We start from the raw sequence: 19,489 nt of genomic DNA, 5'->3' as shown, positions 1-19,489 counted from the left end.
ATCATTTGTCTTTTCATTAATGAAAATTTATTGTTACAATAAAGTCTATATCATATTTATTAAATCAATGTTTCTCAAGATACAAGATTCACTACTCTATCATATAAGTCGTCGCGCGCACTATTTGTGTTAAAATCAAATAAATATTTAATTAAGTTAAAATTTGTTTAGTCAAAGAAAGAAAGAATAAAATAGAATAGAGATTAAATCAAGATAGACGAAGGCAGTAACAACGGACGAAGGCAAAGTCAAGGCGGAAATAAACGAGACATATTTTTTTGCTGCCATTCGTGGTTGATCACGAAGGGATGAGTCTACTTACAACTAGTAGTGGCACTCGATCTGCGGTCAGACAATAAGGGAAGTTAGCTTACGCCAGCGCTTTGTCTACGGCCGATGAGTGATCTTCGAAATTGAGATGAAAAAGATGTCGGGCGGTTCTACCGGATGCCCCAGCTACATGCGGGGATGGAAGAAATATATACGACCCCCATATGACCCCAAGAAGCATGAAATGACAATAAGAGTGACAAAGGATCTCATTAACGCCGCTTGAAATATCTCACACGCGATGAAATTTGATCTCGATATGGATATATCACGGTTATATTCAGATTCGGTATGGAAAGTAGAGCAACACGATAAATTCGTCACGTTACAACAAAATGTACAACAATATATTATTTTATTACATCTTTCACTTTTATTTAATTTTTATCGGAAATCGTCAGTAATCATTATTATTAACGTTCAATTGACAATCAATTTGAAGTAATTATATTTTTTATAATTTTGTATAGATATATTGAATGGCGGATATTGATTCAATCTGTATAAATATTGGGAAAATGTAAAGGAGAATGCTTTAGAGTCTCACTCTTTTAATTCTTAAGAATACGTAAAGAATAAAGAAAATTCGATAAATAAATTGATACAAAATATATCAATGCCGTAATAAGATGAGACGTGATTAACGATGATATTTCTTTAAATGAGAGTCATTCAGAAAGAACAAGAGAAGACGCGCTTATTTATATATATTCAAAAGAGGGAATGGACAGAAAGCTTGAATCGAACCTTTTTAAGACATGAGTGATGATGAAATATATCTCCGATCGGGAGATATAGGAGAGGATTTGAGTAAGCGCGTTTCAAGTATCACACATGGAAGGTCCTTTTGACTAAAATGATAAAGGAGACATTCTCCGCGGGATACTGGAGAAATGGAGGGTAAATTTAGAAAGCTGTAAATCTCGTGAAAATCTCTCACCGAGGCAATGTGACCAAAAAAGATCACAAAGCGAGTCATCACCGTAGGATACAGGATGTTGTGGCAAATAATGTGTACATGTAAAGGTACGTCTTCTTCGCGATTATATCAATAGAGTAGGAAAAAAAAGGATGGTAGGAAAAAGAAAGTGACTTTTGATATTCGAATTCAGCACTAAGCGACATATTACTTTTCCTACGTTTCCTTTTTTTTTCTCCCATGTCAATCTGTAATTTAATTAATAGGCTTTCTGACGTAGAGAGATCAAGCAAAGCAGAGATGGTTGTCAAAATATGAAGTGAGATAAAAAATGAACAGCAGGCTGAAGTATGTCAAAGTGCAACGGACTGTGCCAGGAAATAACGGAAAATGGATTGATATTCTCTCGCAATTTCTGTCCGTATTTTATCATCCTTTGACATAATTTGCATGAATTAAATGCCTTTAAATAAAGTGTGATCAACTGCATACAATTACGATGCGACGATATGTGAACTGATTATTAATAATCTTTTGAAACATAATGTTATTTATAATGTAGTTCATTTTTCGCGTAAAATTAAATGCGTTCTGCCAATTTTTATAATCACAGTTGATTCTTTAGTGGTAATCTTTCTCCGTAATCGTTGTGATGCTACAGCGTTTATTATGCAGACGAACGGACGTATGTATATGTCGCCAATTTGGAGTTTGGAATTGCCTTAATTCCCGCAACGAACTCACATCGTACTCGTAACGTCGCGCATGTCGCCCAAGGATTTTCGCGAGGGCATCCCCATCACCGGCGCAGCCGAGTTTATGGAGATTAACCAACGAGAATTGCGCATCGCGGCTCTTGTCGACCAGCTATCACGCGAAATCCGTCGTCTTAATCCATCTTGTTATTGCGATGAATTGTGCAAAAATACAAATCTTTCACATTGCGCCGTTGTGCCGAAAATAAATTCAAATAGTAATGAAGAATATTAATTGACGTTATACTTTACCGTGAATCGTATTTAAGATATCAAAATATGATTAACAAATATATTTTTTTTTCATTTTGCTTTACCGTAATTTATTCTTTAATTTCCAGCATTTTTGTAATCATACTGGTAAGATCTTTTGAAGACATTGTCTTCACATTCATTTATTAGAAATATAAGTTTCCGCCGTTTGACAAAAGTTGGCGCCACCAGTAAGTTATGGTTAAAATTGTCAGATGTAAAACGTCCTTATCGTAAGATTGGACATCAGTCAATAACATAACCTTAAAATATTAGTGATTTTTTATCAGTATAATATATTCTTTTGTGTGCGAAAATGTCGAGTTTTGAGCCGAATAAGCGTCATTTGCGGGAACTTTTGATTTACTTCTTCAATTTGAAGAAATCTGCAGCTGAGGCGTATCGATTGCTTGTAGAAGCATATGCCTTAAGTGAGAGAAGTTGTTGTGAGTGGTTTCAAAAGTTTAAGAACGGTGAATTTGACATCGAAGACAAAGAACGTAGCGGAAGGCCGAAAGTGTACAAAGACGCGGAATTGGAAGCATTATTGGATCAAGATTCGTGCCAAACGCAAGAAGAACTTGCACTTACATTGGGAGTGACTCAAAACATTAAGTTCCGTTCTTTCACAATAAATGCCCAATTTTTGATAAAAAACGGCGGAAACTTATTTGTACACCTAATATATTTACTTTACGCTGCCATAAATTCGCGAGATCATATCGTCGACATCAAAGAGGAATTTTATCAGTTTTGATTTCAAGATTTCCAATTACAACTCGACGTACTTTAATACAGCTCGTGGTTAATTTTCACGAAAACTTTGCTCGACATGCTTTCCTCTCGATGTTGGATGCGAAGAAACCAAAGTTCCCGAAGTGAATGAGAATGAAAAGTAATTAACTTGAAGAGGAACGGGTTTCGGGTATCAAAATATCCTGGATCCTTAATTATGCGGCAATATTGTGATTATACACCTAATTTATATATGATAGTTAATCATTTATTGCGCGAGGCGACATAAAATATGCATTTTCAGGCACTCTTTCATAGCGCACGCGAAAATTGTTAGTCCGTCCCCTTCGATTCGTGCTCGACGATCTTCACGGACACGCCATTATCGAGGTGGCTCGAAGGCTCACGGAGCCTTCGGACGTCGAATTTACTGTCTCTCGCCCGAGCAAGCGTGGTTTCATCAATTTTTGATCGATCGCTTTTCGCCCCGACTTGTACTGCACGGAAGATGGATAAGAGCAACGTCAAGAAGCGATCCACCATCTTCACTTTGAACTCGTACTAAATTTTTCGCGCAAACTCTCTCGTCCCTGTGTCCTTCTTTTTTTTTGCATCCGTCTGTTCTGCTCACTCTTTTAACGGTGACTGCTCGAGAAGCCGTGGTAAACGTCAGTGTAATTTAATAAATGATACGCCGATATAAAAACAGCGATATTCGTGCGTAGAGATAAAAACAATGCGCATTGTTATTTTATCAAAATATGTTATGTTAATGTAATATAATATTATTATCGTTTCATATTTAAAATCTATTTAAGATGATCTATATTTCATTCAGGATAGAATTCTATTTTTATAATTCTTCGTTGACGAGAGATATAATACAAAAAAAAAAAAAGGAAAGCGATGTTGATGTACAATACTTATCTCTTGTGACCTATTCGTTTTATCTGTAAGCGCGAAACGGATGATCTTTCTACTCGTGATCGATATCCGCACTATTGATACTATTTCCTGACATCAACAATGCATCACAAACCACGTAAGTTTTTTTAGAAATAATTAACCATTACAACAGCTTGAAAATTCTAATTAAAATCCTCGCCACGCTACATGAACTTATTAAATTCATGACGTATTCATGTTTCACGTTTTATCGGTCACATAACATACATTGTTTAAAAGAACACTTGAGTGCATAAGCCGCACCATTTGCGTACATGTTTTTTATGTATTTTATCGATAATCAAATTTTTTACTATTATATATTCTAAACGTAAGCCAAAGTGGAATCGCATGGATTTCAACATCTCAATCAAGATAAATAGAGAGTAATTTACTAAATTTCACATTGATATTAGCCGGGTAGAAAAAGCTGACTCCGATGATTACAGCGATAATCGATAATGTTTTATGGCCATTAATAACCTACAGGTCTTATAGAGGTGAGCGAATAAGGAGAAGAGGAGGAAGGGGATCCGAGCATGGCTAGAAGAAAGAGAAATTCGGGAAGAGATATCCGTAACAGGTAAATCGATACAAATACTGCTGCAATTATTGGAGAATTTACTTTTTAAATGAAGATTACGATGGATTAATTTGCGAAATGAATAAGTCGTCGATTATGGAAAATATTCAGCATCACGGAAAATTATAACGAGTTTTTGATTCTCGTATATAAGAGATAAGAAAAGTAAAAATATATATATATATATTTTAAATGTAAAAATATATATATTTTAAATGAAAAAAGAATCTTGTTACATATAATATATGCAGGATTGGGAAAGTTACTTTATAAAAGTAACTCGTTACCGTTACCGTTATTTTTTCTAAAAAGTAACTCGTTACCGTTACTCGTTACCAATTTTAAAAAGTAACTCGTTACCGTTACAGTTACTAAAAAGTAACGAGTCGTTACAATTTCCGTTACTTTTTTACAATACAAACTAATAAATTATTTTGCATAAGAAAAACTTTTAAAAAATTATAAGCAAGATTTCATTCAAGGTTTATTACAAAATAAATGATTAAATTTTATCGAAATTCTTTATTAATTTTTAATAAAATTTGTTGCTCCATAGTATCATCATTTAAATGTCCTCTTTGTGGTGTTAATACAGAGCCACCGATGCTAAACATTCTTTCTACAGATGCACTGCTTGGTAGAGCTGTATTATATTTAATAAAAAGTTTTTTAAGTTTTGGATAGTCGTTTAACATTTCTATATTACAATTATTTGATTTTAAAAACCGTTGCAATTCTTCTTGTTCAGATTCATTTTGCACCAAAATTTTTTTGCTCAAAAATGAAAAGATCATCGTGATCGTCAGATTTTCCACCTTTTGAAGAATTTTCAGTTGATCGGATTCCCAATAAATCCTCCAAGTAATTTTCAGCACGTTTTCTTTTTTCTCCGGTTAACCAGTTTAACTTAAATTTTGGATGTAAACATGCTGCTATTATTAATTCTTTTGTTTCAAATATTGTAAGAAATTTAAAATCAAATATAGTAAATTAAGCGACATTGTTTGTTTTATTGAAATTAATACTTTTGAATCAATAGTTTAAAATAAAATAATATTTTTCAATTAAATCCTTATTTAAAATTAAATAACATATGTATTAATCAAATTAATAAGTTACCTTTTATTTAAACCTTGCTGAATAGCTTCAACTAATGAATGGCAATCTATAAGGTCAGATTTATTGAGATTTTCTAATTTTCGTTGCAAGGTACTTAGAACTGGTAGTAAATGAGAGCTCTGCTTTTCCGAAAAGATAAAGCTCTCATTGGATATCGCGCATCGCGTCATCGCACTTGTCTGCAAGAGCCTTAAGTTGATCAATCACATTCAAGTATTTTTACAACATAATAAGAATGCTAATTGGTCGATTTGCTTACGGCTTTACGGTTAAGATAAAAATTTTATCACGCACAATAGCAAGAATAATATCTTAAATAAATCAAAAAATTTGAAAAAAGTAACGATAAAAGTAACTGTTAAATTCGTTACTCGTTACCGAAAAATGTAACGAAGTTACTTTTTCCGTTACAAATAAAATTTGTAACGCCATTACCGTTACAGTTACCGAAAAAAAGTAACTGTAACGGTAACGGCGTTACAAGTAACGCGTTACTTCCCAACCCTGAATATATGTTAACATACAATATATTAATTAATTGCCGTATATTACACACAGCATAGAATAATTGAAATATTAATCAATGTGCTTAGGTTGAATGAATATATCGTAAATTCCCTTATACATAAATATTATAATTTCCCGTCAAATGCTTGTCCGATTTATATCTTTATATTTTATATAAGGCAAAACTTTGAATTGCGAGAAAAGATCTGTGGAATCCATAGGATGTAACATAGATAACATTTCGCGAATATCTTGTAATTGTTATGTATAAAATGATTTTTTATATCTCTTAATTTTCGTGTTATATTTATTGTCATTGTTTTCTTTCGTTCCATTAAAATTATACATATATATGCATGTATTTGTGCGTGTGTCCGTGTATTGTATTCTTATTTTTTATGAAAAAATAGAAATTAGTAATAGAAATTTTTATGAGAAGGAAATGTTTTTTTACAATAAAAATAAATAACTCCAATCACAATAATTTAATAATAAGAGAAATAAACTGAATTATTAACATTAAGTGAAAAGATTGACAAATAAGAATCGAAACGCGGTGATTAGAGCGCAAATTTTTTTATTATATTGTATTATAAAATATTTGATTTCTCACTAAAGAATATATATTAAATATAAATGTTTCCAATCCATTTTTTTGAAATATTACTGTAATATGATAAGAAAGTTTGCGTTCTAATCAATATTTTGCAATTAGGTAGACCAAAAAGAAATATCTAGTTTGCGATCGTTAGCTGTCATATGTATGGTATATAAAGAGTTTAAACATTATTCGCATCAAAGTATATTTCAGCGAAACTTACACGTATATTTCAAAAATCAGTTTACATTCAAGCGTGCCTAATTGCAAAACCGTAATCTACAACTAAGCTCAGTTTGTCGTACACGTCATATAACCTTGACACAATTGATACTAAATATATCTTGTTTGTATTTGCGCAAAAATTAGTGTTAAAACAGACCTCGAGACGTCCACGTGCTTCGAAAGCAACTTTTTGAATAGATTTCAAAAACAGTGCTTAGTAACGGAATCTTATCGTTATGTGCGTATGTATGAGTATATCCGTTCTTGTAAAATTTCATTGATTACTTCAACTTTAATTTGACCAGTTAACATTGGCAGAGATTATATATACTTTTTAATTCGCATAATTAAACAATATAAATGAGTATGATCAAATATCGTTAATACTGACATAATATACTTGATGTTATAATGCTGAAAATAAGTTTTAATATAAATAATAACCGCTGCGACAAGAACACAATTAGCGCATTAACTCGATTTATTTAAACAGATATAACGAAAATATACAATCAAATGGTTTTATCAATAGCTCAACACTTTTATGCATAATATGCAAAAAAAATGTAATTAGCAAGTATTGTGAAATATTTGATAAAGCTTTACCAAATAATCAAAGAGTTGTTTTATCTCTTATATATCTCTATATATTTTTTTTTACTTCTTTCTTAAATTATATTTGGTTTGGTGAATAAAGTAATATGAAATATTCGATATTTTACGTCTAATTATGTTTCTCATTATAATTTCATATAATTTAATAAATACATCAAGCCCACCATATTAACCACTGGACCGGCAATATTAGCAATTTTACTTTTAAAAGCGGTTGAAAAATGAATAATAGAGCATTATTATCTATTAACATGGTTATTATTTAATGCAAAATTCTACACAACGTACATATCTCTACGACATTTCTGAAAAAATATCGTAACCACATTTTTTAGCAACTTTAATTAGAATAATTTTTTCTCCGATGATTTTATTAAATTCCTAAAAACAAAGTGTAATTTTAATCAAAGTAACTGCTATTTGTTTAATATCTTGTTTTTATTATAACTAATAAAAAACAAGAAACTTTTTGAAAACCAATTTCATAAATAATTCTCTTGAGAATTTATAGTTTTGCAGTTACTATTATTATTGATATCATATATATATATACAGGGTGTCCCATTTTAAAGGACCCACTCAAATATCTATATACTTCTATGTACAGAATAATGAGACAAATCAATTAGTATAAAAAAAAAAAATGTTTTTAAGAAAATTATTTACAATGTATTTTTTGAAACAATTATTTGTTTTTTTTTGGCACTAATTAATTTGTCTTATTATTCTGTACATAGAAGTATTACGGTAAAATTATCGAAAACTCAATATTTTACGAAATATTTTATTTTTTATAGCAAAATATGTCAGATTAAAATATAATAAAATAACTCAAAGAGTACTTAATGAAAAAATACTTTATTATAGTGTTTTGGAAAGCTCTCGATGTCAGTTACAAGAATACTAAATAAAAAATGGGGATTTCTATTTAAGATTTTAAAGTTGACCTTCACATGACCTTCAAATGATTTTCCAAGGTCAAATCATTGTCACCATCTTATGGCCCCCCTGAAGCCACACAACTTTTGTTTGAAACATTTTTCGATTTAACGCAGTGTTTCTGAGATATTTGAGTGGGTCCTTTAAAATGGGACCCCCTGTATATATATTGTGCTTATATTGACATATTTCTTTTTTATTTACATTTTTCCCTATTAATCCCTCCCTTTAATGTTCATGTATAGTTCGAGCTACGATACGCACTACTTGTTCGTAAAAGTCTTTATTGAAAGAAGCAGCACCCGATTTGATGAATTTATCACAACGGCTCTGAAAAGGCCGCATGACACAACGCAGGATATATCGAGATGCATTATTTAAGGTTATGGGAGCTCTTACAGACGTGTTGTCAAGCTAAATGAATATTTGGTCCAATGATTACCTTACGGCAGAGAGCATGCCTCGCTGGTCGCCCGACCCCGTTCCCCGTTTACAAAAGAAACTCAATTTAATCTTGAAACGAAAACGAATATGCGCGCGCGGCAATTAATGGAATCTAGTTTACTTGCGGTAACATATTCAACTAGCTTTAAACTAGTTGCATGCATTTGTAGAATAATTATCAAACATATTTGATAAAGCGTAAGAAAACAAGAAAAGAGCATATAATCATGAAAAGGACAGAAAAAGAAGCAATATGTGGAAGATATTTCACATCTTTTCGTTGTCTCTTCAATATCGATATAAAACATAAATAATCGATCGCGCTAATCATTTAAGATAAAATTGTTTTTCAAAAATATTTCTTTCACAAATGGCTTAGATACCGCCATATACACCTTATCCGCTTATTTATCTTATTACGTTCCCTACTAAAGGTACGTGATATATCTTTTTCTTACAATATTTCAAAGATAATTATGAAGACAGTTATAACAATAAACAATTTCTACAAAAAAAAACAATAATATGTTTTTAAATACTAAAACGAAGCTAGTTGAGTGTCTTTGATGATATATCAAAGATTACTAAACAGAATGATACAATACAAAGAATAAATACATGCTGATGCAATAGCATAATTTTATTTGTTTGTAGTGTATGTAAAGCACAATTGAAAAGCAGAATCATGTTTCATTTTATACTTAATATATTTATGTATTTGCACTTTACGTGATTGTAAAATATGATCGTAAAATCTATAAAATGTATTTTAAATAAAAAATTTTGAAAAGTATCATAAAATCATATATATACATATATGTATGTACGTATGTATGTATATATGTATGTGTATGTATCAAAGAAAGTGATAGAATTAATTGAAAGTAAAGAAAATGTAATATATTATAAAAACTTGATGCGCGCAATCAAAGCCAACGACTATCATAAAAAAGTTATTAAAAAACCAATTAGTTTTTATTTTATTTACTATTGTAGTTAAGATATAATATAATATATAAAAATTGTTGCTTAGTACATATACACAGATATATACGTCAGGCCAATAACAACTTGAATGCAACAACAAAAGAATTTATTATTAATAACCAGATATTTTATTAACTTTTTAAAATATAATAAAATACATGAAAATTATATTTCATTGCAGCAATTAGTGTGTGTGTGATACATATATTGTAGAATATATGTGTATTTTATAAATAAAATTATACTTTTGCATCAATGTGTGACACATTGTATAGATTTTATAATTGGGTCAGTGCATCTATTTATTCATTATGTTATATCATTTTATCTGTTAAATCTTTGATATTTTGTCAAGGACGTTTTATCTTTAATATTTCTCAATAATGTTAAACTAGCTTTATTTAGCAACATGTATTATATTATATCTATATTTAATAACATGTATTATATTATATCTATATTTAATAACAAACTAAATTAACAATAAATAAAGTATACTATCTATATTTAATTATCTATATCATTTTTATTTTTAATAAAATATATTGACATATTTGTCTTTTCATTATCTTTATGAGATTATAAGCTTTGTTATATATAATTAAACTTAGCGTTAAATGTTCTAAAATTTTGCTGTATTTAAAAAAATATAAAATTTTTAAAAAAGCTTAACTCATCATTATAAAATATATTAAATATCATAAAACTCTTATTTATTATTTAAATTATTTTTCATGCTTCTTATCGTTTCAATGAAAGTAGTGTAATTTGTATATTTTAATTTGATTATTTTTCATTTATTATGTAATAAAATAAGCTTACCTTGAAATTTCTTTATTAGTTATAATTGGCTTGTAAGCAACATGCATATTATCAATGGCATTTTTATGCAAAAAAGTGATCTTATCCTCGCTTTCACCTTCCAGGCATCTTGAAAAGAGAACACCTGCGATATAATTCACACAAATAAACTTTATTAAATTTTACAAATCTATCCTAATAAAATAGTATAATTTTAAATTTTCTCTTCTTGGAGGGATATATTCTGCTGAGGATTACATTTAAATATTTGATCGCGGCTTATTATTGTATGCCTGACAGATATTGACTACATTGTATTTATTTTGAATTTTTTCCGTAACGCACTGATGAAGGTGCAAAAAAGGGACCGAAACGTCTGTTTCCATTTTTAATTAATTTTAAACTAATAAATTTAAATACGTTCCATCGCATTGTTTTGATCAATAAATTGTTCATTAATTTATTTGCGCCTGAGTTACGGCGCCGGCTCCTATTGCCATTTTATATATTCATTATTAATTACTCAGAGCTTTATCTAAATTAATTTTGTTTTATATAGAGTTTAAAGTTTTAATATACAGGGTATTCAAAAAGAATCATTCAATATTTATATGGTATTAGGTGTACAACTTTGCTTCCGCCGTTTTCCTATAGATGACTTTAGCGGTAAGTAGTGGTCGAAATAAATAGATCATAGACGTCATGCAATAAACTTGGGCATCTGTCAACATAACCCCATAGAAACATTAGTCGATTTGTGTCTGCATCATAAAGTTATTCTCGATTAAAAATGTCAGTTTACGAGCCAAATTCTCGTCATTGGCGGGAGGTTTTAATTTTCTGCTTCAATATGAAGAAATCTGCGGCTGAGGCTCATCGAATGCTCTCAAATACTTATGGTGAAGCCGCTATTAGCGAAAGAACGTGTCGTGAGTGGTTTCAACGCTTCAAGAATGATGATTTTCACGTCGAAGACCGGCATAGCGGTGGAAGAGAGAAGGTTTTCGAAGATGCAGAATTGGAGGCGTTACTTAATGAAGACTCGAGTCAAAGTCAAAAAGAATTGGCACGATCATTGGGAGTGGACAATACTTTGAATCATAAATGTATAACCAGTTTTTTACAATAAAGCCTCGAATTTCGGGGAAAAAACGGCGGAAGCAAAGTTGTACACCTAATAGATAGGACACATCATGCTGAGTAAAAAAAATCTTAATAAACGAAATTAATAGATCGAAAATTCAACCATTTCTGAAATATAAACATTTTTATATATTACCATGATTGACTTACTGGCTTCTATGTGTCGAATGCAACATAAGAAGAAAATAATTTGTTTAAACTTTATCTCGATATTTACAAAAGGTGTTCCATATATCCGCAATGACAATGGTTGATGACAACTGACTAATTATCGATCAAATCTTCTATTATGAAATATGTATGGAAATTGAATGAGGGCATTCAGACCGCGGTTTACAAACAGTGACATAAACATCGCACGCGACACGTTCAGCTTTCGACCTATGTTTGACCTAAGGTTTTTTTTTACTCAGTATGTGTTCTATCTATCATATAGATATTGAATGGTTTTTTTAAAACTCTGTATATCTTGGATCACATCAGTAATAAAAATTTTACACATTAGTAATAAAAATTTTCAGTTATATACTTATAATAACATACATTATAATAATGTAATTATAGATATATCCAAAACTGATCCGTTATCATTTTTATATCTAGAAGTATGTTGACTGCGATTTTTTGAAAAAATACAAGATTAAATAGGCTTATGCAAATAGAAGCGAATAATATCACAATCTAATCATATATGCTTGGGGTATGCATACAGGATAGTACTGTATAAACATGGCACTGATAAGCGGTTCTTTAATGGTTTTTGTTGCGTATCAGGTATATACAAATTTCCATAAAAGTTGCGACTGTTCCCTGCTTCAGTCATAATGTGGCGCTTGATCATTTTCGCTGCTATTTCAGTGACAGGTAGATAATAGATTGTACTTTGTATTTCAATTCCATTTCGATAATAGATTGTTATACTTTACGTTCGAGTAATTCTTTATATCATAAAAACATATTGTAATTAAAATAATATAAGCACAGTTATATATTATTATATTATATTATTATATATGCATGATTTTGTAAACTTTCAAATGTTTTCTCACAAAAGTGTAAATATTTTTATATTTTGGAACACACGTTTTAAAATATAATATATAAAATATAAGATATGTAAAATAAATAGCGAAATTTTCGATTTTGACAATTTTGAAACAATATTTAAAGCCACATATTTATGTTTAATTTTGAAAATGCATTTACACGTAAAAGGATCAGGTGCAGCACACATATCGTCGAAATACATACGTAAGGCGATAATAATAGCGAAGTAATGACCTATATTTTTTCATAAATGTAGTTACGTTATCAACTGATTGTGTTAAACGTCGCTCAACGACAAGTGAAGATGATGGACATTACTGCGTTTGCAATGCAAAACAATGCGATGAAGTTCCGGAAGCGATTAAGCCGCTCAACCTCGCCGAATATACCTTGATAACTTCAAGTAAAAATGGTTTACGATTTCGCGTATTGAACGGCATATTTAAAAAAGTTAATTCTGATCGCAGTGAGTATTTAATTTCCTTTATAAAAGATAAATTAAATTTTTGAGATGTACTAGAAATATTTAAAATAATTATGTATGTGCGTGAACAGATTACAAATCCCAAACGGAAAAATTTCTACAATTTTCAAAAACATTTACCACCGCAGCAAAAGAAATTTGCAGAAGTATAAAGAAAAGCTTTGTAAATATATCTCAACCGGGAAAGATTATTGTAAATCAAACGGACACGTATCAAGAAATTTTTGGGTTTGGAGGAGCAGTGACCGATTCAGCGGCCATAAATATTTTTAATCTGACACAAAAGGCGGCCGACAATTTGTTAAAGTATAATGGATCATAAAGTATTTGAATTCTAAAAGAGTTTTGTTAATTTAATGATTGCACGATCGATACATGAAATCATTCTAAAAAGTATTAATGATTTTTATCAAAAGATAATTCCCTATTTAAACTTTTTTTTTAAATTGTAGAAGCTACTTCGGCTCGGATGGTATCAATTATACCTTTATCAGAACGCCAATGGGTTGCACGGATTTTTCAACGAGAGCTTATACCTACGCGATGACAGAAAACGACACCTCACTTTCCTATTTCGATTTGCAAGTGGAAGATTATGATTATAAGGTTTACTCATTTCATAATTAATTTTTCATTAACTTTTTTATTTTACAAGGTCAGAAATCTATTTTTTTTATAAATTTGTAAAAGAAAATTCTCCTACACTTCTAAAGTTAATCGAATGAATGATGTAGTTAATAGTTGCAAATATAAAATGTACACGTTTCATTAAATAACTGTTAAGATACCGGTGATAAAACGGGCTCAAGAATTAAAACAAAATAAAATCAAGTTGTTGACTTTACCATGGACTGCCAGCCCGTGGATGAAAACAAAATACAGTTGGACAAATAATGCTAAATTACGCCCAGAATATCGACAATTGTGGGCAGATTATTTTGTGAAGTAAGATATATTTTACTATAGTATTCTATTAATTTTTTATTTATAATAATTGATCAGGATATTTATTTTTACAATGCACAATTTGTTTATATATGGAGAATATATATACAGAGTATCCCATTTTAAAGGACCCACTTAAATATCTCAGAAGCACTGCGTTAAATCGAAAAATGTTTCAAACAAAAGTTGTGTTGCTTCAAGCGGGCCATAAGATGGTGACAATGATTTGACCTTGGAAAATCATTTGAAGGTCATGTGAAGGTCAACTTTAAAATCTTAAATATAAATCCCCATTTTTTATTTAGTATTCTTGTAACTGACATCGAGAGCTTTCCAAAACACTATAATAAACTATTTTTTTATTCAGTACTTTTTGAGTTATTTTATATTTAGTCTGACATCTTTTGATATAAAAAATTAAATATCTCATAAAATAGTTAGTTTTTGATAATCTTACCGTAATACTTCTATGTACAGAATAATGAGACAGATCAATTAGTATAAAAAAAAATTGTTTTTAAGAAAATTATTTACAATGTATTTTTTGAAACAATTATTTGTTTTTCTTGGCACTAATTAATTTGTCTTATTATTCTGTACATAGAAGTATTACGGTAAAATTATCGAAAACTGAATATTTTACGAAATATTTTATTTTTTATATCAAAATATGTCAGATTAAAATATAAAATAACTCAAAAAGTACTTAATGAAAGAATACTTTATTATAGTGTTTTGGAAAGCTCACGATGTCAGCTACATGAATACTAAATAAAAAATTGGGGTTTCCATTTAAGATTTTAAAGTTGACCTTCACGTGACCTTCAAATGATTTTCCAAGATCAAATCATTGTCACCATCTTATGGCCCCCTTGAAGCCACACAACTTTTGTTTGAAACATTTTTCGATTTAACGCAGTGTTTTTGAGATATTTGAGCGGGTCCTTTAAAATGGGACACCCTGTATATATACAAGTAGTAGATTTATATAATAATATAACTAAATTTATATAAAAATAATCACACATACAAAGTTTAAAGTATATCGTTATAAATAATTATTTTATTTTTGCATATATAGATATCTTGAAGCGTATCGTAATGTTGGCTTGGAATTCTGGGCTCTGTCGCCTCAGAATGAACCGACCAATTACATCTATCTTTCGCCAAGTTTCAATATTTCCGCAATGGCATGGACTTCCAAGGAAGAGCGCGACTGGATTATCGAGTACTTATCACCAACTCTAAAAAGAAAGGGCTTCGGGCACATCAAGATCTTTATAGGGGAAGACAATAGGCTGATACTTCCGGATTGGCCGAAAAATATATTTCAAGATGAAAGAGCAAGAGATATTGTTTCTGGAATCGCGCTCCATTTTTACTTCGATGACAGGATCACGCCACATAACTTAAACGAAATAAAACAACTTTTTCCGGAAAAGTCAATAATATACACAGAAGCTTCCATGGGAGTTTGGGAAGGTTGGTAAAGATTATAATTTTTATTTTCACATTATGAATTTATCATATTCTAAGATTCTCTTCCATTGTTAGCTGGTAGTTTAAATAAGATTAATTTGGAGTAGAACAAAAAAATTTTAATAAAACGAAGAACTTATCATATTTTATATATATATATATAATTAACGGAGTTCGAGTATTATGCATATTCCTGGGATCAAATCAAGTCGAAAAATCTTTAACCATTTTTTTCGTCCTGCAAATAGTTATCGAGATATCGTGAGTAAAAAATTGAAATTTTTTGTAAAGTATTAATCTCTGTAAAAAAAATTATATTGTAATTCGTCATATTTTCCAATTTTTCGAAAATTGCTCGTCAAAAAAAAAAAAAAAAAATTGTAAAAAATCCCTGGATTTGATTTATTGTAATTCCAAGGATATATTCTTGCGATAGTGTACTTTTGTTAATATTCTGTATATTTTTAAACTGTTATTATAATTTTATAAATATGCCTTCTGTAAGTTTATGGGGTTTCAATCTTTTTAAAATAATTCTTTAGTTAAATAAAATTAATATTTTGTAATACTAAAACAAAAGACAGGAATTTTACATCAATGGGGATTCATTTATATTAAAGAATTAAAGCATTAAAGCTTAAAGTTTTATAGGGCAAATACTAAATCATAGTCAACGCGTTTGTCGCATACTGTATAATTCAATAGATGGTTATTTACAGAATAAATGGCTATTTACAGATCAAAAGATAATCCTAGGTTCATGGAGACGTGGTGAGATATACGCGAAAAATATTATCGAAAACATGTCGAACTGGGTATCCGCTTGGATCGATTGGAACATAGCTTTAGATATGACTGGTGGACCAAATTCGATCAACAATTTCGTTGATTCGCCTATAATAGTCAATAGCACCGCTGACGAATTTTACAAGCAACCAATGTTCTACGTTCTTGGACATTTTTCAAAGTTCGTGAGCATTACTCTTTTATATTTGAATTGTGTTATGCGTGGGTGTGTGTATACCATAGATATGTGTAATGACGTACTCATAACATTAGTAACATATTAAAACAACATAAGTTCGTGGTACAATTAGAGTTAATGTTTTTTTTCATAGCGGTTTTTTATTAGCGGTTTATATAATTATTAATTAAACTTTCCTTGATTAGGTACGTTCAACCTAATAGTGTGAGAATCGATACAACAATGGAAAACATGGCAGGAATTGAAAATATTGCGTTCTCCACGCCTGATGGTGGCGTCGTATTAATAATTTTAAATCTGTAAGTTTCTCTTTGCCGATACTCTAAGATATTCAAATGCCAATTGGCGCGTGTTTTATATCCTAATACTTTGTACGATGCATTGCCAGGAAATTTTCCTACCTACTGAATTTTTGTTTTCTTTAGGACTGAGAGGAAAAAAACAATTCTGATCGAAGATCCAAAGAAAGGGACAACGAAGATAAATGTTCCCGCAAGGTCCATTAATACGATGAAATATTGGTAGATACATAACAAGAATATAAATCCGCCGTAATGTCGATAGATATACAGGGTGTCCCATTTTAAAGGACCCACTCAAATATCTCAGAAACACTGCGTTAAATTGAAAAATGTTTCAAACAAAACTTGTGTGGCTTCAAGGGGGCTATAAGATGATGATAATGATTTGACCTTGGAAAGTCATTTGAAGGTCATGTGAAGGTCAACTTTAAGATCTTAAATGGAAACCCCCATTTTTTATTTAGTATTCTTGTAGCTGACATCGAGAGCTTTCCAAAACACTATAATAAAGTATTTTTTTATTAAGTACTTTTTGAGTTATTTTATATTTAGTCTGACATATTTTGATATAAAAAATTAAATATCTCGTAAAATATTTAGTTTTTGATAATCTTACCGTAATACTTCTATGTACAGAATAATGAGACAGATCAATTAGTATAAAAAAAAAATTGTTTTTAAGAAAATTATTTACAATGTATTTTTTGAAACAATTATTTGTTTTTTTTTTTGGCACTAATTAATTTGTCTTATTATTCTGTACATAGAAATATTACGGTAAAATTATCGAAAACTGAATATTTTACGAAATATTTTATTTTTTATATCAAAATATGTCAGATTAAAATATAAAATAACTCAAAAAGTACTTAATGAAAAAATACTTTATTATAGTGTTTCGGAAAGCTCTCGATGTCAGCTACAAGAATACTAAATAAAAAATGGGGGTTTTCATTTAAGATTTTAAAGTTGACCTTCACATGACCTTCAAATGATTTTCCAAGGTCAAATCATTGTCACCATCTTATGGCCCCCTTGAAGCCACACAACTTTTATTCGAAACATTTTTCGATTTAACGCAGTGTTTCTGAGATATTTGGGACAGCCTGTATATACGCGCGCGCAGAGTGTAGATTTTAACACACATTTTAAATTACTTTAGTTCTTTCTCTAAATTTACTACAATAAAATATTCTTTAGAGTAGATAGAGTCTTTCTTTAAAAGACAACAATAAGAATGTACTTGCTGCAATTATATAATATTATACATATAATTGTCTTGTATAAAAATTCTATCGAAATTATAATTTCTATGCCTTGAGTATTTGAATACACGTTACATGTTGTTAATCTGTCGGTTTGTAATTACTCGAAACTTCTATATAACTCGGGTAATTTTCATCGAGAATTACAACTCTTGCCAAGAATTTTTACTTTTCCCGGACAAGAAATGCATTTGATGAACGCAATGGAAACGGGGTTGCTCAAACGCAATTCAATCTCGCTGAATGTTTAAAAGATCTTCCGCGTTTAATCCGTTGAGCTGACCAATGATTTTAATATGAGCAAAAATAATTTAAACCTCAAGGACAGAATTCTCTTAATACAAAACTTAATTATTTTTATGTATTATTTTAAGCTTCATGTATTAAACGTTGTTACAACATAATTATTGATTTATACAATCTAAATATAATTTTATAACGTATAAAATAGATCATAATTTTACTTGTCAAGTATATGGAACTAAATGTAAAAAAACTAGATCTATTATATTATTTTCAAGATGCTTAAGTAAAATATTAACGCATCCTGTACTATTATCACATAGAATGGATGAATAAAAGCAATTAAAAGAAATTAAATAAAAAGAGAGTAGGACTAGAATGGTATTCGATATGTATTTTAATTGAACAAAATATAAAGATGATGCGACAAATCGAAATATCTTGTTTTCTTCATTTTTCCATACTACAATTATTACAGATATCTACAATTGCATTTATGTCCCTCTTTTCCTTATTCTTTTCTTCATATATTAATTTGATAATTCCTCATTTATATAATTCTTATCGCATAGCAAGAAATTCCCATCAGCAACGTACTTCTCCATTATCCCAACATCTTTCGAGATCCTAGAAATTGATTTGACAATAAAGCCAGTGCGGGGAAATGTTCTTAACGGATATGTCAGCAAATCTAAAAAATCTGGCGTCATAAGCGAATTTAGGGTGAAGGATATTCGCGAAGGCAGAGCGTGGATAGTAAAATAAAGCCCGGCTCTCGGGTAGATGTTTATCGATGTATTCGAAGGACATTCTCGGTACTTCCGCGCGTAAATTATATGGGG

General features: G+C 30.0%; 2 protein-coding genes across 5 annotated transcripts in view; one reads left to right on the top strand and one right to left on the bottom strand.

The window, feature by feature from the left end:
• The window catches only part of LOC138937613 (serine/arginine repetitive matrix protein 2-like), a 72,436-nt gene that overhangs the window by 33,492 nt on the left and 19,455 nt on the right, over positions 1 to 19,489 (bottom strand). The window lies entirely within an intron of this gene.
• LOC138937619 (putative glucosylceramidase 4) lies at positions 12,705 to 17,513 on the top strand. The gene is made up of 9 exons (XM_070304065.1): positions 12,705 to 12,761; positions 13,201 to 13,410; positions 13,500 to 13,734; positions 13,881 to 14,034; positions 14,213 to 14,373; positions 15,455 to 15,855; positions 16,591 to 16,819; positions 17,023 to 17,136; positions 17,263 to 17,513. Exons 1-9 carry the CDS (start codon positions 12,722 to 12,724, stop codon positions 17,360 to 17,362), a joined length of 1,644 nt encoding a protein of 547 aa, XP_070160166.1. The 5' UTR covers positions 12,705 to 12,721; the 3' UTR covers positions 17,363 to 17,513.

This window comes from Polyergus mexicanus, unplaced genomic scaffold (genome assembly GCF_030449975.1).
Source record: "Polyergus mexicanus isolate NDT 795.1 unplaced genomic scaffold, iyPolMexi1.0 SCAF_11, whole genome shotgun sequence".
In the NCBI taxonomy this organism is placed as follows: domain Eukaryota; kingdom Metazoa; phylum Arthropoda; class Insecta; order Hymenoptera; family Formicidae; genus Polyergus; species Polyergus mexicanus.
This window is presented reverse-complemented; position numbering and strand designations above follow the sequence as displayed.

Excerpts from the sequence above, each read along its gene's own strand:
- LOC138937619 (XM_070304065.1), top strand. The coding sequence starts at position 12,722 with ATGTGGCGCTTGATCATTTTCGCTGCTATTTCAGTGACAG. Across the intron at positions 14,035-14,212 it reads TGGAAGATTATGATTATAAG|ATACCGGTGATAAAACGGGC; the intron begins GTTTACTCATTT and ends ATAACTGTTAAG. Across the intron at positions 15,856-16,590 it reads TTCCATGGGAGTTTGGGAAG|ATCAAAAGATAATCCTAGGT; the intron begins GTTGGTAAAGAT and ends GGCTATTTACAG.